We start from the raw sequence: 22,460 nt of genomic DNA, 5'->3' as shown, positions 1-22,460 counted from the left end.
TTAATAGTAGCGTTTGGTATGTTTTTTACACTAAAAACTGTTATAGCTTGGTGATATGGTTTGAATACTGCTTGTTTGTCCCACCAAGTCATGGTGAAACCTGATCCCCAATGTGACAATGTTGGGAGGAGAAGCCTAGTGGGAGGTTCTAGGGTCACGGGGGTGGATCCTTCACGAGTGGCTTGGTGCCTTTCTTGCCATAGTGATTGAGTTCTTGCTCTGAGGAAACTGGATTAGTTCTCACAGGAATCAATTAGTTCTGGGGAGAGTGGGTTGTTATGAAGCCAGGGCGTGCCTTGGGTTTTGCCTCTCTTTGCAGGTGTCTGCTTTCCCTTTGACCTTCATGTTGTGACCTAGCATGTGGCCCTCACCAGAAGCAAGAATATGCTGGTGCCATGCTCCTTGGACTTCCCAGCCTGCAGAACTGTGAGCTAAATAAACCTCTTTTCTTTTTTTTTTTTTTTTTTTTTTTGAGACGGAGTCTAGCTCTGTTGCCCAGGCTGGAGTGCAGTGGTGTGCTCTGCTCCCTGTAAGCTCCGCCTCCCAGGTTCACGCCATTCTCCTGCCTCAGCCTCCCAAGTAGCTGGGACTACAGACGTCTGCCACCACACCCGGCTAATTTTTTTTTGTATTTTTAGTAGAGACCGGGTTTCACCCTGTTAGGATGGTCTCGATCTCCTGACCTCGTGATCCACCTGCCTTGGCCTCCCAAAGTGCTGGGATTACAGGCGTGAGCCACTGCAACTGGCAATAAACCTCTTTTCTTTATAAATTACTCAGTCCCAGGTATTCTGTTAAAGCAATACAAAATGGACTAAGACATTCAGTAAAATAAAATGTTTGGCAACCTGAGTCTAGCTCCAAAATTTCTGGAACATTTTATTGGTCTGTGAAGTCCAACCCCAGCATAAGGCACCTCTAGTGCTTTAGAATTCTAGGCTTAATTAGACCAGAGGTTGCCAGTTGGTAGCCCCACTGACCAAACTGGGCCTGCAGGTATGTTTTGCTTGCCTCACACAGGGCCTTCTTCCCCCTTTTTAATCTGGAAAGTGAACATAAAGTCCAGTTTCCAGTTTCTGGGTTTTTTGTTTGTTTGTTTTGGTTTTTTTTTGAGACAGACTCTCATTCTGTCACCCAGGCTGGAGTGCAGTGATGTGATCTCGGCTCACTGTAACCTCTGGCTTCTGGGTTCAAGTGATTCTCCTGCCTTGGCCTCCCGAGCAGCTGGGATCACAGACACGTGCCACCATGCCCAGCTAATTTTTTTTTGTTTGTTTGTATTTTTAATGGAGATGGGTTTTCGCCATGTTGGCCAGGCTGGTCTCAAACTCCTGACCTCAGGTGATCCACCCACCTTGGCCTCCCAAAGTGCTGCAATTACAGGCGTGAGCCACTGTGCCCAGCCTGGTTTCCAGTTTCTCTTGAAAATTCAGAAGATGTTGGCAACAGACTTGCATGGCATACAATCAACTGAAGCCAAGAAGCAGGTGGCCCCCTCTGCTTTCCAGCTGACCCCTTTGTGCTGACTGGAACACCCAGTGTGCTTCACTGCCACAGAACACAGGGCTAGAAAAGGCTGCTTTTCTTAGGTGAGGACTGCTGATCATCGGCTCTATATAGGAATAGTGCCCTACCCAGTAACTCCACACAAAATTAAGAGTCTGATGCTGCTCCAGGGAAGGCCTGCCCAGAAACAGGCCTGCAGCAGACCCAGGGTACCAGAAGACTAGGAGGTCAAGAACAACTTGTTTGACTCAGTGAGCTCCTTAGCTGATGACAAAGAATTTGCTTGATTAGGAATTCCTGCTGGGTGCGGTAGCTCATGCCTGTGATCCCAGCACTTAAAGAGGCCAAGGCAGGAAGATTGCTTCAGCCCAGGAGTTTGAGAGTGTAAATTTCCTTTGCATGTCACGTTGGAGCTTAAAAAGTTTTGGGCCAGGCACGGTGGCTCATGTTTGTAATGCCAGTACTTTGGGAGGCAGAAGCAGGAGGATCACTTGAGCCCAGGAGTTCAAGACCAGCCTGGGCAACACAGCGAAACTCCATCTCTACAAAAAAAAAAAAAAAAAAAAAAAAGCCAGTTCTGGTGGCGTGTGCCTATAGTCCCATCTATCTGAGAGGCTGAGGTGGGAGAATCACCTGAGCCTGGGAGGCCGAGGCTGCAGTAAGCCGTGATCATGCCACTGTACTCCAGCCTGGGTGACAGAGTGAGCATTAGCTAGTTCAATGCTGAGGAGTTGGAATGAGAATGGGTATCTACGTCCAGTCCTTGACTTCAATAAAAATGCTACCAAAGTCATCCCATTAAGTATGATGATTGCTGTACATTTTAAAAAACACTTAAACTATTGTAGGAAATTTGAAACATATGCCAAAGTATAACAAATAATATAATAAACTCCCATTTGCCCTTCCCAGCTTTGACAAATGGTGTTATTTTTTTCCATCTACTTGGGATATCTGTGGTGTTTTTCTTTCTTTGTTTTTAGAGATAGGGTCTTGCTCTGCTGCTCAGGCTGGAGTTCAGTGGCACCATCACAGCTCACTTGCAGTCTTGATATCCTGGGCTCAAGGGATCTCCTCATCTCAGCCTCCTGAGTAGCTGGGACTAGAGTTGTGTACCACCACACTTGAATAATTTTTTAATTTTTAGTTTTGTAGACAGGGTCTTGCTATGTTGCCTAGGTTTGTCTTGAACTCCTGGCCTCAAGGGATCCTCCCACCTTGGCCTCGACTTAGGATACTTTTGAAAAGAAGATATTCAAGACACCCTATATCATGCTTTAAGCATGCTTATACAGCATGCTCTTTTTTTTTTTTTTTTAGAGAGAGAATTTTAGAGGAGTTTTAGTTCAAAGCAACACTGTGTAGAGCCAGCATGCATTTAAAAAGAAGAACCCTGGCCAGGCATGGTGGCTCAGGCCTGAAATCCCAGCAATTTGGGAGACTGAAGCAGGAGGATTGCTTGAATCCAGGAGTTTGGGACCAGCCTGGGCAACACAGGGAGACCCAGTCTCTACAGAATATAAAAAATAAAAAAATAAGCCGGGCATGGTGGCACACATTTGCAGTCTCAGCTTCTCAGGAGGCTGAGACAAAGATTGCTTGAGCCTAGGAGTTTGAGGCTGCAGTGAGCTATGATCCTGTCATTGCACTCCAGCCTAGGTGACAGAGACCATCTCCAAATAAATAGCCCTGATAGAAATTCCTAGCCTTCATATTTTTCAATAATTTATTATTAATTTTATGGACGATGACTTTGGTAACTGTCTAGGATTTTGATTATTAGAAAGTATGTGCAAGGTGGCATGGGGTAATTTTTCCTCCTCAGTCGTGGCCCAATTTTATTTTACTTATTTGGCTCAATTTTATATTCTCTTATTTTACTTTCTTTTCTCCCCCCCACCCCCCGATTTAAGCCATGATATTCTATATTTTATCTAACAGGGTCTCCTTATGTTGCCCAGGCTGGAGTGCAGTGGCATGATCTTGGCTCACGCAGCCTCAACCTCCTGAGCTCAAGTGATCCTTACCTCAGTCTCCCGAGTAGCTGGGACCACAGTTGTGCACCACCACGCGTGGCTAATTTTAAAATTTTTTAAATTTTAAAATTTAACATAGCTCTCGCTATGTTGCCCAGGCTGGTTTTGAACTCAGGGATTCAGCTATTCTCCTGCCTCAGACTCCCAGAGTGCTGGGATTACAAGCATGAGCCACTGTGCCCAGCCTATTCCATATTTTATATATCTGTGTAGGCCACCTTAAAGCTTTACTGAAACGAGGCAGGCATAAATAAATGTTTATTCAGTCTTTCTATCTAGTAATTGGTGAAAACTAGGTTCCGCTTTTCTCATTAAGTGTATGCTTTAAGAAAGTCTAAAATTTGGTAAGAAATAAGGTCCTTTGCCGCAGTCAAATTTACATTCGTGGTAACAATGTTTACTGCCACTAAGTGATTTTATTCCAGACCAGAGGGCACACCATCATACTATCTATGAATGGCCACTGTTAGCAACCAGAAAGTATTGATTCAAGTCCACCTTCAGACCAGGGTTCTACTCCCTTTCTGCAACAAATATTTATTAAATATCTAAAATGTACTAGGCCAGGCATGGTGGCTCACGCCTGTAATCCCAGTACTTTGGGAGGCGGAGGTGGGTGGATCACCTGAGGTCAGGAGTTCGAGACCAGCCTGGCCAACATGGTGAAACCCGTCTCCACTAAAAATACAAAAAATTAGCCAGGCATGGTGGCATATGCCTGTAATCCCAGCTACTCAGAAGGCTGAGGTGCAAGAACAGCTTGAAGTCAGGAGGCAGAGCTTGCAGTGAACCAAGACACCACCATTGCACTCCAGCCTGGGCAACAAGGGCGAGACTCCGTCTCATTCATAAATAAATAAATAAACAAATAAACAAACAGATGTTCTAGGAACTGTACTAGGTTTCAGTTATACTAAAGTGAGTAAAGACCCAGTATTTAGTTGCCCTCTGGGAACTCTGGGAACTTACTATCTCATAGAGAAGACAGAGAAGCAACCAACAATTATAGCCTAGGGAAGGAGGGGTAAACTATGAGGAGAGGTGCACCTAGCCTAGTGCCCAGTAAAAAATGTCCGGCCAGGAACGGTGGCTCACGCCTGTAATCCCAGCACTTTGGAAGGCTGACGTAGAAGGATGGCTTGAACCCAGGAGTTTATGTGACCAGCCTGAGCAACATAGGGAGACCCTATCTCTACAAAAAATACAAAAATTAGCTGGGCATGGTGGCACGTGCCTGTAGTTTCAGCAACTCGGGAGGCTGAGGTGGGAGGACTGCTTGAGCCTGGAAGGTCAAGGCTGCAGTGAGCCGTGATTATACCACTGCATTCCAGCCTGGGTGACAGAGTGAGACCCAGTCTCAAAAATCAAAATAAAACAAAACAAAAACAAAAAAGCAAAGACCACCAAAAAACAAACAAACAAAAAAACAACACCCTGTCCCTGTAGCTTTTCTTTTTTCTTTCTTTTTTTTTTTTTTTTGAGACGGAGTTCCACTCTGTCACCCAGGCTGGAGTGCAATGGTGTGATCTTGGCTCACTGAAACCTCTGCCTCCCCGGTTCAAGCGATTCTCCTGCCTCAGCCTCCTGAGTAGCTGGGATTAGAGGCCTATAGCTTTTCAAATAGTGGTTGAAGACACAGTTTTAAGAAAATTATCTACTTTGATCAATTTTGAAAACAATTTCTAAATTTAAATTGTGAGTATGACAGTAATCCTAAGTGCTCTCTTGTTTTGGACTTCTTATAACTTTAGAATCAGTATCAATGACTTACTGATATTAGGGAATCAATAGATTGGGGAAGTACGTAATTCTTTTGTTTTTGTTTTTTGAGACGGAGTCTCACTCTGTTGCCCAGGCTGGACTGCAGTGGCGCGATCTAGGCTCACTGCAACCTCTGCCTCCTGGGTTCAAGTGATTCTCCTGCCTTAGCCTCCCGAGTAGCTAGGATTACAGGCACGTGCCACTGCGCCCGGCTAATTTTTTGTATTTTTAGTAGAGACGGGGTTTCACCGTGTTAGCCAGGATGGTCTCGATCTCCTGACCTCGTGATCCACCCGCCTCAGCCTCCCAAAATGTTGGGATTACAGGCGTGAGCCACCGCGCCCAGCCAGGATGTAATTTATAGAAGTCATTTAGTTTGTCTGTTTTGATATACTTCATTAAAAGAAGCTTATCAACAATTCAAAAGTTTCCTAATGGGAAATTAGTTGAAGAACCAGTCTGTAACCTGGCTCTCTCCTGCTGCCTGTTAGTATCCATGCCCTTGGTTATTACCTTCCTCACTGTATCAGAGTTAGTTTGTGTGACCAACAGAATTTTGCACAGTGATGGTATGTCACTTCAGAGATTAGGTTATGAAAGATATGGTGGCTTCCATCCCTCTGCCCTTCTCTTGAATCACTTGCTCTGAGGGAAGCCAGCTGCTTTATCTGAGCAGCCTTATGGCGAGACCCACGTGGTGAGGAACTGAAGATTCCGGTTAATACCATCTGAATGAGCAAAGAAAATCCTCCAGGCCTAGTCAATAGCTTGACAGCAACTCCAGGAGAGTCTTTGACCTAGAACCACTCAGCTAAGCTGCTCCTAGATTCCTGACCCTTAGAAACTGTGTAAGATACTAAATATTTGCATGTTTATTTATTTATGTATTTTTAGATGGAGTCTCGCTCTTGTCACTCAGGCTGGAGTGCAATGGCACCATCTCAGCTCACTGCAACCTCCACCTCCCGGGTTCAAGCGATTCTCCTGCCTCAGCCTCCCAAGTAGCTGGAATTACAGGCACCCACCACCACACCCAGCTAATTTTTCTATTTTTAGATGGGGTTTCGCCATGTTGACCAGGCTGGTCTTGAACTCCTGACCTCAGGTGATCTGCCCACCTTGGCCTCCCAAAGTGCTAGGATTATAGGCGTGAGCCACCACCCCCAGCCTATTTGCTGTTTTAAACTGCTAAAGTTTTGGGGGTAATCTGTTACACAGCAATGGATAACTTTTTTTAAAATTTAAAACATTATTATTTTAGAGACCCTGTGCAAGCATAGCTCACTGCAGTCTTGAACTCCTGGACTCAAGTGATCCTCCTGCCTTAACCTTCTGAGGAGCTGAGACTCCAGGCATGTGCCACTACACCTGGCTACTTTACTTTTAATTTTTTTAGAGATGGAGGTCTCACTATGTTGCCCAGGCTGGTCTCAAACTCCTGGGCTAAAGCGACCCTCCTGCTTCGGCCTCCAGAGTTGCTGGGATTTTGAGGACTTTGCTATAACATGAGGCCAGAAAAATAAATGTATTTTATTAATATTATTTTTTGAGATGGAGTCTTGCTCTGTCGCCCAGCCTGGAGTGCAGTGGCAAGATCTTGGCTCACTGCAACCTCCGCCTCCCAGGTTCAAGCGATTCTTCTGCCTCAGCCGCCCAAGTAGCTGGAATTACACCATGTGCCACCACGTCTGGCTAATTTGTTTGTATTATTATTATTCCTTTTTTAAGTAGAGATGAGGTTTCGCCATGTTGGCCAGTCTGGTCTTGAATTCCTGACCTTAGGTGATTCAACTGCCTCGGCCTCCTGAAGTGCTGGGATTACAGGCATGAGCCGCTGTGCCCGGCCAATAAATGTATTTTAGGTATTCAAAGACAGATGACTTAGGCAGAAGGTTCTATTTATTCCAGGTGATATCACAGTACTTACTCATCTTCATTGATAAAAAGGGCTATATGTGCACATAGCACATATGTATTTACCACCTAATTTTGGCAAAAGTATTTAAAATATAGAACTTTATTTGCCAAAGTTGCATGACTGAATAAACTCTTATGGATTTTTTAAAAAATGTGATTAGGTACATAAAGTGCTAAATTAGAATGCTCAACTTTAAAACTATCCCAAATTTACTTCGTAGAAGAAAATGTAAATGTAATGAGCTCTATAAACACTATTTAAAGAAAATAAGGCCTTGCATGGTGGTTCATGCCTATAATTTCAGTACTGAGGCAGGAGGATCGCTTGAGGCCAGGAGTTCAGGACCAGCCTGATCAACAGAACTAGACCCAGTCCCTAAAAATAAAAAATAAAACAAAAATTTGGTTTAAGATATTCAAAACACATTAACTCTTTGAAGATTAGCTATGAAGTGCAGGAGGAGGGGTAATGGGGGAGGCTAAATAAGCATGGGCTAATTATCTCAGAGCAAGTTTTCAACCCAAAACAAAATGACATAACTATGCAAAGATTACACAGTGAAGTAATTTATGGCAGAAGCCTGAGATTCAAAAAATTGAAATCGTTGGTATTTTTAGTGCCTTTGCAGCTCCTCCCTTGTTTGCTTGTAGAACCTGCCATGAGGAAGGATCCTCAGTCTAGCAGGAAGGGATCCCGCCATTTAAGAGTGAAAAGAATGCTATTCCAAGCAGGCACACCTGCTTCCAATTCTATGTGGAGCACGATGCTCATGCTGATGGGATAAATGAGTACACAGACTTTAGGATAAAGAAAAATCCTAGGATGAAATTTCATAAAGTAGAAGTTTGAATCTCTGCTAAATGAAGTCTGGTTGCCCAGATATTCTCTGGCCAGTTCAAAAGGTGAAAATGACAAGGAGCACAACCAGCAACAGTTTCTCTACTTGTTCCTTTCTCCCTCCCCTGGTCCCTTTGCCTTTCTTATTCGTAATGCTCATGATGTCTTTTTCTTTCTCTTTCTTTTCTTTTCTTTTTCTTTCTCTCTCCCTCTCTCTTTCTCTTTCTCTCTTTTGAGACAGTTTCACTCTTGTTGCCAGGATGGAGTGCAATGGCGTGATCTTGGCTCACTGCAAACTCCACCCCTTGGGTTCAAGCGATTCTCCTGCCTCAGCCTCCCGAGTAGCTGGGATTACAGGCATGTGCCACCATGCCCGGCTAATTTTGTATTTTTAGTAGAGACAAGGTTTCCCCATGTTGGTCAGGCTGGTCTCGAACTCTCGACCTCAGGTGATCTGCCCGCCTCAGCCTCCCAAAGTGCTGGGATTACAAGTGTGAGCCACCGCACTTGGCGTCTTTTTCATAGGCTTTATAGGTTTTATCTCAGTGTCCTTGCATGACAGGGTAACAGATCACATAATTTTAAGATTTGGGCTGAAAGGCGCTGAATCTTTAGGGAAAAAAAAAGGTCCTGCTCAATCTACTGAATGAAACAGCACGATAAACACAAACAATAAGACATGGTGGACACTTGCCTCCATGTGCAAGGGATTTAGATCCATCCAATCCATGCCCCAGCTCATCAGTAGGAGACGCCTTTCAAAGAGCCTGTCTGGCTAAAACACTTTTTCTTGGCTTAAAAAAAAAAAATCCTTAGGCCGGGCGCAGTGACTCACGCCTGTAATCCCAGCACTTTGGAAGGCTGAGGCGGGCAGATCACGAAGTCAGGAGATGGAGACCATCCTGGCCAAGATGGTGAAACCTGTCTCTACTAAAATACAAAAAATTAGCCAGTCGTGGTGGTGCACACCTGTAGTCCCAGCTACTCAGGAGGCTGAGGCAGGGGAATCCCTTGAACCCGGGAGGCGGAGGTTGCAGTGAGCTGAGATGGTGCCACTGCACTCCAGCCTGGAGACAGAGTGAGACTCCGTCTCAAAAAAACAAACAAAAAACCAAAAACCTTCACTAGTTACCCATTACTCGCAAGTTACAGTTCAAACCATTTAACAGGGGAAAACTCCAGGAGAGTACACACAAAGCCTTAAAAATGCTTCCCAGTCATAATGCCTTTTTAAAGAAAATCAAGATCAGATCTTAATGGTTTTCAATGACATGTGCTTCAAGAGAAACCAGACCTGTTCCTTAGACGATCTAGAAGGGAAACTTACCTTTGGCTCTGTAGCCAGATATCCCCAGCTTGGAAGGTTGAGTGGTTGAAGGTGAGAGGAAATGCACCCAATGCTTCTATGGTTCCATAGTCTCCAGTGTCTTCTTCTATTACACTGTATTTTAATTGCCAGCCTCCTTGCCTGTATTTCACCTCCATACCAAAAGCTCTATGAAGATAGGGACTGAGTATTGTCAGGATCTGGCACGGTGCCTCATATCAGACACTCAATAAGTATTTGCTAAATGAATGCATATGAAACCACTGAAACCTGGAGACACAACATGGAGTAGCAGAAAAAGAAACAGGCCAGGCGTGGTAGCTCACACCTGTAATCCCAGCACTTTGGGAGGCTGAGGCAGGCGGGTCACCTGAGGTCGGGAGTTCAAGACCAGCCTGACCAACATGGAGAAACCCCATCTCTATAAAAATACAAAATTAGCCAAGCATGGTGCACATGCCTGTAATCCCAGCTACTTGGGAGGCTGAGGCAGAAGAATCACTTGAACCCGGGAGGCAGAGGTTGTGGTGAGCCGAGATCGCGCCATTGCACTCCAGCCTGGGTAACAACAGAGGAACTCCGTCTCAGGAAAAAAAAAAAAAAAGAAAGAAACATCTTGGTTCTCAACTTTATTATTACGATTCCAAGTAAAAAATTTTCTGGATTTTTCCTGGATAAACAAAAAGATGGGATAGGATTGTTAAGGGTTTCTCCAGCATTATAGTTCTATGAATATATGTACAAAGCATTTTTAACATTATAAGACTGACTGTTGAGTGAACACACCAGAATTCCTCAGTGCAAATGAACATTAGCCCCTTTAAAGATGGGGGTGGGTACTCTGACAAGTTAATTACTCATTCAACTATGAAAGCCAATTTGGAATTTATTTTAGCTTGAAAAAATTTATACAAGCAATACATATTTGTTAATTACTAAAAATAAATTAGAAATCACAAAAGGGAGGCTGAGGCGAACAATAGCTTGAGTCCAGAAGGTTCGAAACCAGCCTGGGCAATATAGGGAAACTCCATCTCTACAAAAAAATATAAAAATTAGCTGGGTGCGGTGGCACATGCCTATAGTTCCAGCTACTTGGGAGGCTGAGATAGGAGGATTGTTTGAGCCCAGGAGGCAGAGGTTGCAGTGAGCCGAGATTCATGCCACTGCACTCCAGCCTGGTCAATAGTGTGGGACTCTGTCTCAGAAAAAAAAAAAAAAAAGGAAAATCATAAAGGTGGAAGGGAATTTAAATTTACCCACAATCATACAAAGACAACCACTACTACCAGTCTGGGTATAAATCTTCCTAAGTTCTCCTGTTACAAACATATCTTGTATGTTTACATTTATTTTCCTTTATAAAACCAGGGTTATTTTACTCTGGTAACCTGTTTCTTTTACTTAATATAGTATGAATATCTTTCTACATACTTTGTAACCACAGTAATCTATAGAGTGGTAATACTAATTTATTTAACCAATGACCCACTTAGGTTGTTTATGTCACTATGATAAAAATGCTGCACTACATGTCCTAGTAAATTTTTATGCACATAATTATGTTCTCAAAATAATTATCCAGAAGTGAACTTTTTGGAGCAAGGCTGTAATTTTTAAGTCAGAAGCAAGGCTGCATTTTTTTTTCGAGAAGGAGTTTCGCTCTTGTCGCCCAGGATGGAGTGCAGTGGTGCGATCTCGGCTCACTGTAACCTCCGCCTCCCAGGTTCAAGCAATTCTCCTGCCTCAGCCTCCTGAGTAGCTGGTATTACAGGCACCCACCACCATGCCCGGTTAATTTTTGTATTTTTAGTAGAGATAGGGTTTCACCATGTTGGCCAGGCTGGTCTCCAACTCCTGACCTCAGGTGATCCACCTGCCTCGGCCTCCCAAAGTGCTGAGATTACAGGTGTGAGCCATTGCACCCAGCCAAGACTGCAGTTTTAACTCAGTTGATTTGCATGCAGTTTTTTCTCTTTGGTAGCAGATTCCCATCCTTTTGATAGTAGATAAATAGTCACTGGAAGCAGCCAAGAGTCACCAGATTTTGGTCAAGTGTAGTGATTAAAGTGAGAGATCAAGTAGGCAATACTAGTTTTGGTTGAAAGCCTCTGACTATAGGGCAACGTGAATGGTTTTCACATGTGACTCAAAAGTGGCTCTAAAGGCAATAACAACAGGAATTCCAAAACCATTGTGGGCAATTGGTTCATCACCAAACCAAGCATATTACTTCCAAAAGAGTGAACTATGAAGGCGACAAACAGAGCTAGGTGATAATGCTTTCTCAGGATTCATAATGTTACACACATATCTCACTCATACACAGAAATTCTGAATGGTTGAGTCAATCAACTCATTTAATTAAAGTAGATTAAAGTTTAGGCTTACCTAAAACTTTAATATTTGCAATATTTTTTCAGTATGACATTCTCATAAAAACGTATTCACCACTCGAATGGTACTTCACATACATTATCTTTTTAATGTTCACACTACTACCACAAATATAAGTATTATTCTCCGCATGTTATAAATGAGAAAATGGAGACTCAGAGAAAATGTGATTTGCACAAGGCAACAACATCTGATAAAAGGTAGAACCAAGATGCCAATACAGATCTCTTTTGCTTCAAACACCACGTTCTTTTTATTCTCTAACCCTGCCATGTAGCACCTTTGAATAATTCTTAAATGTATCATTACAGGGTTGTTCAATTTTTAGCTGCAATGCTTAATATTTCTTAATGACTCTATTATTACCAGTGAATAATCCTATTCTTTATTTAACGTGGAAGTGAACTGAACAAAACTGAAGGTATTGCTTATGAACAGACTTATTTCTATTCTTGAGGAAAACTGGAAGTAACTACAAAAAGCCATTTATTCCACTTGAATGAAGTAAATATTGATACTAGACCTTACATTTAAAGAGACCAGTCTAGCAAGTGACTCTCATTTTAACAATAACCATATTAAAAGAGAAAAAAATAGAGCAGTAAGTTAAATAAAAGGTTAATAAAACTTGGAGGAAACAGCTAAGTGTTTTCTTTTAAACCCTGAAGAATACCAAATGTATGTTATGTTGCATAAAGAGTCATGTCAAGAGAAGACTATTAACAACCCAATAGTAGAGTCAGCATTAAGAACTTCAATGATATTCAACTCAAACATGCGTAGGGAGAGTAAAGTTATTTTATTAAATCATGCACGTCACGTGTGTTAGTGCAAATAGTTTAATCTGTACTCCAGAAATTCTATTGTACTTTATATCTTTACAAAATAGATTTAAAACAATTATTTACTTTAAAAAATGTAATTCTGAAGTTAAGCATTTCAGAACAATATTTGCAATAACCTATATACAAGAGGTACTGGGTACCACTGGCATATTAGCATTCTGTGGTGGAGTGGCTTCCTGCAACAGAAAATGATGAAATGAACTATATGACAGTATTTTCTACAAGTCATTTGTGACTAATTCCTCCATAAATCTAGTGATCTTCCCAAAAGCAATCTCAAATAGCTTAAAATATAACCTTTAAAGTATAAACAGTGACTGCCAAACATCACAAGGCAAATTATACCCTAAACTCCTATTTCAATATTTGGCTAGACCTGTGGATTGCCACAGAACATTCAAGCCAATTCACTGACATTCCCTCCCGGTCTTCACTGACTGAAAAATTTAACTATGTGATACTTTAGGATATTCTATGACCTAAATAAACTTTATTGACATAACTATGATGCCGCACAAAACCATGGCTAAACTTTCACTTGTGTTTTAAATTTATAATATCAAGCAGTGTTTTTAGGTGCTTCATTGTGCATAGAACACTATTAATCTTGGGAATAGTGCTTTTCATTAACAGAAAGTCCCAATTAACCACAATAAAAAGAAAATAACCATTTGCATACCCAACCAGGAAATTTGTTGGTAGGTACAACAGCTCACCCTGAACATGAATTAGCTCTGACACATCATAAACCAAATTAGGTCAATACAAGCTTATCTAAAGAGATATTAATACTTTCTTCAATTAAACATGCTTGGAGGAATAGATGATAGAAAAAAAAAATCATGCTTCCTAAAATGCTGTATATGAGAAAGTAACTTGGCTTTTAAAGAAAAATATCTCTTTAAATACATGGTTTAATAAATTACATTCCAATTGACTCAACATTTTGGTTGACTGCACTGAAATTGTGTAATTACTATGTTTTTGCTCCCAGAAATACTTCAGTTTGCTCAAGAAAATACACTCTCATGGAAAGTTTTTCAAAGTTGATGTCCTCCACATCTTCAAGTCACATTAAGGCTGAACAAGCGTGCACATATTCCCCAAATTATCACCATAACAGTTTATTTTCCAAATGTATTTTTCCTTAAAAAAAAAAAAAATCCACGCAAATAGTTGTCTCTAAGTCTTGTTCCCAATAGCTCAGTGGTTTCATAACAAGTAAAAATGGCGTAAGTATGTAAAAAATATATATATATGTGTGTATATATTTCAAACTGATAGGCACTGAGCACACAGGGCCTCTCTTCCCATGTATGTATTGGTTGTTTGGTTTGGGTAGTTATCAAATCAGAAAAATGAATTATCTGGTGATCAGAATTCAGAGTAAAATACTCATAAATTTAATGTTATAAATAATCTGGTGTACCAAGAAGCCTACTTTAGGCCACCATAATATTCAGAATCTTAACATACTAATTTAAAAATTACATGAAAAATTGCAAGCAAATTATTGCTTACAGTAGAATAAAGTCACAATTTTATATCTTCTTTATAGACAGATACATTTTATATAATTTAAAGCAATGACCCTACAGCTGTATTCTTGTACTTCTGCTGTTTTAAGAGGTAAAGAGGAAGAAAATGGTTCTGTTTGTCCCCAGCATGAGTGTGATGCCAGCTTCTAGAGGGAGGACGGTGTACGGACTCAAGGAACGCTCTCATGGAGAAGCTCTGGCCAGACCTGGCACGTACAGCACGATGGCTGTTACTGCAACCAGGGCAGCCAACATGGGCATCCAGGGCCAGGGTTTCTGTGTGGAAAGAAACCAAGAGTCAATATCACATTCTCCCCTCTCTTTCATACCTATTAACCCCTTGGTTCCAGAGAGTCCTGAATACTTAACAGAATATTGGAAAAATCTTATTTTTGCATCATAAATATAAAGTTTGAAAAGAAAAAAAAAAGTGAGGGAGTGCAGGTATAAGGAGAGTCATAACAGCAGGACCACCAATTTGGAAGTCTAACACGTCCCAAGAAAGTCCTGGGAAGTTTTCAACTTTGTTACAGTTGAAACCTAATAGTGACTTCTAAGAAAATTTGTGGGCTCTGCCTGCTTTATTTACTCTGGTATCCATATATTCCAATATAACTGATGTATATAGACACCTGTAGTATGTTTCTGCCTAAAATGTTTATTTCTTGATAAGAACCAGACTCACATGTTGGGATATTTTATGCAAGGGGATAGTGGCTAAGGTGATAATGGTCTAGGCTTTGGTCGTCTAACTTGAAACCACAGAAGACAAAATCAAACAGGGTTCAAGATGGAAAAGTAACATTAGGGATCCTGCCTGTCTGATAATTCTGGTATAGACTCTGTTCAGTGTAATAAAGCCACATGATCACCGCATATGCTCTACTAACATGCATGCCAGTTAGAAACAAGTATGGATGGGCTGTTGCCTGCTAGCTTTTAGAGGGCTTTATAAGATCAACTTGCTTTGGTTGACACTTTTATTTTTACTTGTATTCCAGAAGTGTTATTGAGAAAAACTGGTTTTTAAAGAAATATTCTGATGTTGCAGGTCAGGGCTCAGAAAGAAATGGGATACATTTATATCCTTGCAAGTACACAATAGGGTTGAGATTGTGAGCCAATGGTTCATTATGTTAATCTCATTATTTTTCATCTTCATAGCCATAGTATAAACAGGCAAAGGGTTGAAACAAAGAAAATCTACACTATGAAAAGGAAGAGGATAAGGAGGAAGGGGAAGAAGGCTGGCTGAAAACTTCAAGGAGGCAAACTCTTCATTTCTCATTCAAATCTGATTAAACACATAATTGGAAAGAGGGTACTAATATTGCAGAAATTCATAGTGCACTCCAGTTTGCTAGAGATAAAGACTCAGTTAATGGAAGCATATTAACAACTGGTTAGGTTGGAATTAACTCATGGTTAGCATTACTACAAAGTAAACAAGACAAAAAGTTATGGGATTAGTTGACTGTTCAGTTCATTGGTATGACACAAATACACGGCATACTAAATGAAGGGTTTGCTTCAGGTAACAAAATACCTGTGTGTTCTTGCCATGCACTATATTACAAATATGGCACAAAAAGGTGACGGGGACAAACAGACAAGGACTCAACAATAGTGCTTGTACCTTTCTCTACCACAATGGACCGAAACACCAAAACAGGAAAGCCAGGAATAGGCCGATGAATACGGCTGGGACGGGTTGTAATATGGAAGGCTAAAGAAGGGAAGGCATATTAAAATCATTTTATGCTATGAAAGTAATCAGATAAGAGGATTCAGACCCCAGTAGGGTGGGAGGTAGGAAGAAAGAATGAAATAATAGAAGTATACCACTCAGGTTTTACACAGATTCAAACATTTTAAAGACATCTAACACAATCTGATAGACTGTGGTATGCAAGTTGGGAAACTATCAGTTTAAAAGGAGTAGCTAGGAACCGTTAGGCTCAATGCCTGTAATCCCAGCACTTTGGGAGGCTGAGGCAGGTGGATCACCTGAGGTCAGGAGTTTGAGACCAGCCTGGCCAACATGGTGAAATGCTGTCTCTACTAAAAATACAAAAGTTAGCCAGGCATGGTGGTGCATGCCTGTAATCCCAGCTACTCCGGAGGTTAAGGCAGGAGAATTGCTTGAACCAGGAGGCAGAGGTTGCAGTGAGCTGAGAGTGCCACTGCACTCCAAGCTGGGTGACAGAGAGAGACTCCGTTGAAAAAAAAAAAAAAAAAAAGAAAGAAACAGCTGAAGGCAATGGGCAATGTGGGTGTACCTAACATTCTAATGAAATATAGCACATGAAGACAGAGCAGGCCGAGTGCAGTGGCTCATGACTGTAATCCCAGCACTTTGGCAAGCTGAGGTGGGCAGATTGCTTAAGGCCAGGAGTTTGAGACCAGCCTGGACCACATGGCAAAACCCTGTCCCTACAAAAAATACAAAAATTAGTTGAGCATGGTGGCACACATCTGTAATTCCAGCTACTTGGGAAGCTGAGGTGGGAGCATTGCTTGAACTGGGAAGGTCAAGGCTGAAGTGAGGTGAGATCATGCCACTGCACTCCAGCCTGGGTGACAGAGCAAGACCCTGTCACCAAAAAAAAAAAAAAAAAAAAAAAACCAAAACAAAAAACACTGACAATACTTCACCACCAGCTGATGCTCTCTGCTTGACAGTACACTATTTTTGCTCAATACCTGAAATCCATTATTTGACAATGTACTCCCTCAGCAATGGTTAAGGTTTATTTTATCCCTCTAACAAATTTTTTTTTTTCAACCAAAGCAATTTTGCTTATTAGATGATACTGCTTTCAAGCTTAAAAATAAATGCCCTGTGATAATGCGTGCTTCCTATATCAGGCAAGAGATTTCACATGTAATAAAGGTTTGGTATATAAAGACAGGCAGAGCTGGACACGGTGGCTCACACCTGTAATCCCAGCACTTTGGGAGGCCAAGGCAGGCAGATCACCTGAGGTTGGGAGTTCAAGACCAGCCTGACCAACATGGAGAAACCCCATCTCTACTAAAAAAACAAAATTAGCCAGGTGTGGTGGCACATGCTGTAATCCCAGCTACTCAGGAGGCTAAGGCAGGAGAATTGCTTGAACCTGGGAGGTGGATGTTGCGGTGAGCTGAGATCATGCCACTGCACTCCAGCCTGGGCAACAAGAGCGAAACTCCGTCTCAAAAAAAAGAAAAAAAAAGGCAGCTGAGTCTCAGGGCTTTCAATCATGTTACCAGAATACAATTAATTTTTAAAATGGAAAGAAAACTGCTACAATGAGTGTTATTACAGAGTAATATTTTAATACCATAGGTGCAATATCACAAAAAAAGGAAATTCACCCCTAAGGTGAATGGTAGCTATAAATAATAATAGCAAAGTTACTTTTGAAAAGGTTCTAAATAGTATGGGGAGATCCATTCTGATTATGCTAGATGTCTTCATGGGTTAATTTAGCAGTAGACTGAAATTCCATAATCCCAGGGATATGAATTAACACAAAAGAGAGAAGTAACCAAACCATTATGATCTGATTTTAGAAGAGTTATGTAATCTACATTTTGAAAAGTAAATGCAAACCATTTTTCCTTAGCATAAAGCCTCCACACCCAGTTCATCAACTTCTAAAAGGCTTCTACCTAAGCAGCAAGCCTTTACTGTCTACAAACTAAGACTTTCTTTAGCAAAGGACAGTTGGACACAACTCATGAGCATTCTGTGTGCAAATGAGTAACACGATGGCCATGCAACATCACTCTTTTGTACTTGTGCTGCAAGGTAAGCGGAGTGGCTTCCTCCATAGGAAGTATGTGGCTCACGCACACTGCAGTGTCCAAGCCATGACAGTGGTTTTAAATAAGTCAGAGCACAACCAACCACACTAAACATCTATCAGGGCCCACAAAGGTAACGATCACCAAAACGTACAACACAACATTTATTTAGTATAACATCTTTTTAAAGACCATCTGTCTTTCTAGCAAATGAAAAACAAAAAAATTAAACTCAATTTATACCAAAATGTTCATCTCTCTCACAGCCCTACAGAAACTCACCAAATATTTTCTAATATTTACAGAATGACAAAGAGACATTAAGCTTTTTAGAAATTGTGCCTCAGTGAGAACACTATTGGTATAAGAACAACATGTACTACTCTCTCTTAAATGGATCCCTGGTGGTACAATGCTTCATTTCCCAGCAGGGGAGAAACAAGAGCCAGATGATAGCTTAGTGACAGAGCTTCAGACTCATCTGGGAAAAGCTGACAGTTCTTAAGCAAGCTGCTTTATTGCAAACAAGGCTCTTCCTCCAGGCAGTCCTGAGGCTCTTCTAGGAGTATAGGTTAAAGGTACAAATTCTTACTCAAAAATCTGACAGCACAATGATTCTATCATGGAATTTCATAATGAAAAGCCTATTTCATTTGTACCATTTGCTTCACAAATCAGTGATAAAGTCCTCTGAAAATCAATTTCAATCTCTCATCTGCCTCTCAATCAAAGCTAAGCCAAGTTTGCAAAGACTTACATTATTTCCTTTCTCTCGGAGTAGCTTCAGGTTGTTTTTACACTGTTTGAGCTCATCTGTGATTGACTGCTTTTCCTGCTCAGTCATTTCAAACTTCAACTTCAGTTCTGAGAGTACAGTCTGTGTCTTTTCATACTAAAGACAAAGAAAAAAAAAGTGTGCAGATACAACTTAAAATGGGTATGATGTTATGGTTCTAATCAGGTTTATACGCCAGACCCTATTTAGTTACCTGGAACACCAAAGTCAAGTCTTTTTGTTTAAGGAGGAATAACTTGCACTCATAAGAAGTCTTTCGGCCAGGCGCGGTGGCTCACACCTGTAATCCCAGCACTTTGGGAGGCCAAGGCGGGCAGATCACGAGGTCAGGAGTTCGAGATCAGCCTGACCAACATGGAGAAACCCCATCTCTACTAAAAATACAAAAATTAGCTGGGCGTGGTGGTGCATGCCTGTAATCCCAGCTACTCGGGAGGCTGAGACAGGAAAATCGCTTGAACCCAGGAGGCAGAGGTTGCAGTGAGCCAAGATCATGCCACTGTGCACTCCAGCCTGGGTGACAGAGGGAGACTCCATCTCAAAAAAAAAGAAAAGCCTTTAATGTTGACTTTATTCCATGTAAGAATTTTCTGGCCCTGGAGTTAAAAAAAATTAAGAGTAATCACCATTTTGTCATCTGTTTTTAATATAAAGGATCACTTTTCCACCAAGTGAGTTACAGGAGAAAAGGAAAATTTCAAACTGAGCAAAAGAAAAGTAGGTGAAGAAAAATTCCATAGCCAATGTTAGGAAGCCTGAGTTTATATCCTAGTAAGGAGTGTCAGCCAAGCTATTTTAGTCTTGAAGTAAAAAGTATTAATTCCCAATAGGTTTCCCTTTACCCAGCATTACTGGGTATTAAAGTGTTCTGGATAAGTGAATTTTCTAGGCAAATGAAGCAAAGAAATGTACCTGAAGTACCGACCACTATGATTGGGAAATTTCTATTTCTCCACTTAAAACAGGCATTGGCTGGGCACGGTGGCTCACACCTGTAATCCCAGCACTTTGGGAGGCCAAGGTGGGCGGATCACCTGAGGTCAGGAGTTCGAGACCAGCCTGGCTAACATGGCAAAACCCCATCTCTACTAAAAATACAAAATTAGCCAGGCATGGTTGCGCATGCCTGTAATCCCAGCTACTTGGGAGGCTGCGGCAGGAGAATCACTTGAACCCGGGAGGTGGAAGTTGCAGTGAGCTGATGTTGCACCACTGCACTCTAGCCTAGGCAACAAAAGCAAAACTCCATCTCAAAAAACAAAACAAAAAAACTTAGGTTATCAACTAAGTCATTTTAAAAATTCTGTTTTCGGTAGAAATTTTATTTTTATTTTATTTGTTTATTTTTTGAGACGGAGTCTAGCTCTGTCACCCAGGCTGGAGTAGAGTGGTGCAATCTCAGCTCACTGAAACCTCCGCTTCCCAGGTTCAAGCGATTCTCCTGCTTCAGCCTCCTGAGTAGCTGCGATTACGGGCACCTGCTGCCACATCTGGTATGTTTTGTACTTTTAGTAGAAATGGAGTTTCACCATGTTGGCCAGGATGGTCTTGAACTCCTGGCCTAGGGTGATCCACCTGCTTCAGCCTCCCAAAGTGCTGGGATGACAGGCATGAGCCACCGTGCCCCGCCTGTTTCTAGTAGAAATTTTTAAATAGCAAAACTTGTCATTTTCTGTTCTGGAAAACAATTCACTGTATATACTTTGACTTTCAGATAGAGTCACATCTTTTTAAAGACCATCTGCCTTTTAAAGGTGAGACCAATGTGAAACGTAGTATGGCTTACCCCTACTTTAAATGGTGCCTGGAGGCTGAAATTCTAGACTGGTTCCACTTCTAGATACAGCATCTTACACGCAAACTGGGCTCACAGTCAAAGAACAGAGATTGTTCTGCTACTGGCTGTGCCTTTGTCTCCACTTCCACTACCCCACTCTGCCATCTCTCTTTTTTTTTTTTTAGACTGAGTCTCACTCTGTCACCCAGGCTGGAGTGCAATGGCGTGATCTTGGCTCACTGCAACCTCCTCCTCTTGGGTTCAAGGGATTCTTGTGCCTTAGCCCTCCATGTAGCTGGGATTATAGGCATGCACCACCATGCCTGGCTAATTTTTTTGTATTTTTAGTACAGATGGGGTTTCACCTTGTTGGCCAGGCTGGTCTCAAACTCCTGACCTCGAGTGATCCACCTACCTCGGCCTCCCAAAGTGCTGGGATTACAGGTGTGAGCCACCGCACCTGGCCCTATTCTGCCATCTCTGAAGGTTTTAGAAGGAAGATAGACAAGGATTGAATATAAAATAGATATACCATAGGTAACGTATACCAGAAAGGTTCCTCCTTGTCCCTAAATGTAGCTTATGAGGGTAGAAAGTTTCCAGTTCCTCTCTACTTATATCCTAGAAATTCTTCAATAAAGGAAACCTTTATAAAGGTGCTTCTGAAAAATGTAAACATCTTGGAATGACTAATTAGGAGCCCATCATCATGCTCAAGAAAGATAAATATTAAGAAGGACTATAAATGTATAAAAACATTAGACAGGAGAGATGGGGCTTAGGGTCAACACAGAGGTCACCAGAAAAAAAGAAGAAAGATACAGGTACAGAGAGGGAGGTAAAATATGAAAGAAACTCCCTGTTACCTAACAACATTCCCACAACAAGCCTGGATAGTATGCCAGAGAATGAACTAAAGGAGTACAATTCGTGGACTTTATGATAGCTTTTTTCAGTTGATGTGAAGATCTGTGGACTTCCTTCCAGAAGGCAGAAGATTACTGGCATTCTGCCGAGGCAAAGTCATTGTACCTACACTAGTTTCTGCAAATTGGAACATAATAAATTCTCAATGACCCATGATCTGATTCTTAACAGGGACTAATAAAGAATAAGTAAAGAGTACTTTGTTGACAAGTTTTCCCTTACTTTCCTTTTCCACCATTCTTACATCTAGTCTGCCCTGTGCACCAAAGCACTTATTTCTCCATTGCAGGAGTTGTGAAGCAGAACCACAGGAAGGCAGCTCAACCAGGGGGATCCTGTTGCTTACCTCCAGCATGTGAGGGGGTGGCAAGGACTCTGGCCCCATGGCAAGAAGGTAAAGCCAAATAACTTTCTTGAGTCAGTCTTTGCAGGGTGGACTGTGTGCTCAATGTTTTAGGAATTTTTTTTTTTTTTTTTTGAGATGGAGTTTCGCTCTTGTTGCCTAGGCTGGAGTGCAATGGTGCGATCTCGGCTTACCACAACCTCCACTTCCCGGGTTCAAAGCGATTCTCCTGCCTCAGCCTCCCAAGTAACTGGGATTACAGGCATGCGCCACCATGCCTGGCTAATTTTGTATTTTTATTAGAGACGGGGTTTCTCCATGTTGATCAGGCTGGTCTCGAACTGCCGACCTCAGGTGATCTGCCCACCTCGGCCTCCCAAAATGATGGGATTACAGGAGTGAGCCACTGCACCCGGCCTATAAATTCTTAAATTACAGATATTCCTACTAAATTAAAATATAGTGATGCTTTCTAAAGTCAAATATAAAGATGATATATCATTATTTTCTTTTAATACTGAGGATTAAGATTTACTTTTTTTTTTTTTTCTGAGATGGAGTTTTGCTCTTGTTGCCCAGGCTGGAGTGCAATGGCCTGATCTCAGCTCACCACAACCTCCGCCTCCCGGGTTCAAGCGATTCTCCTGTCTCAGCCTCCTGAGT

General features: G+C 41.7%; 1 protein-coding gene across 50 annotated transcripts in view; it reads right to left on the bottom strand.

The window, feature by feature from the left end:
- Window positions 1–12,562: 12,562 nt before the first annotated feature.
- Window positions 12,563–22,460, bottom strand: part of SLMAP (sarcolemma associated protein) — a 172,465-nt gene continuing 162,567 nt past the window's right edge. For 28 of the 50 annotated variants that reach the window (XM_054680702.2, XM_054680713.2, XM_009445706.5 and 25 more), the window contains 3 exons: window positions 18,712–18,846; window positions 15,802–15,891; window positions 12,563–14,441 (listed from right to left, as the gene is read on the bottom strand). In XM_054680702.2, the coding sequence (XP_054536677.1) occupies window positions 15,808–15,891; window positions 18,712–18,846 (219 nt within the window). In that variant the 3' untranslated portion in view covers window positions 12,563–14,441; window positions 15,802–15,807. The remainder of the gene's footprint in view (window positions 14,442–15,801; window positions 15,892–18,711; window positions 18,847–22,460) is intronic. The other 22 variants (XM_001173848.8, XM_009445704.5, XM_063805908.1 and 19 more) reach the window with 1 other exon arrangement.

This window comes from Pan troglodytes, chromosome 2 (genome assembly GCF_028858775.2).
Source record: "Pan troglodytes isolate AG18354 chromosome 2, NHGRI_mPanTro3-v2.0_pri, whole genome shotgun sequence".
NCBI classification, from domain to species: Eukaryota; Metazoa; Chordata; class Mammalia; order Primates; family Hominidae; genus Pan; species Pan troglodytes.
The sequence above is the reverse complement of the archived record's forward strand: the minus strand, read 5'-3'. Positions and strand labels throughout refer to the sequence as shown.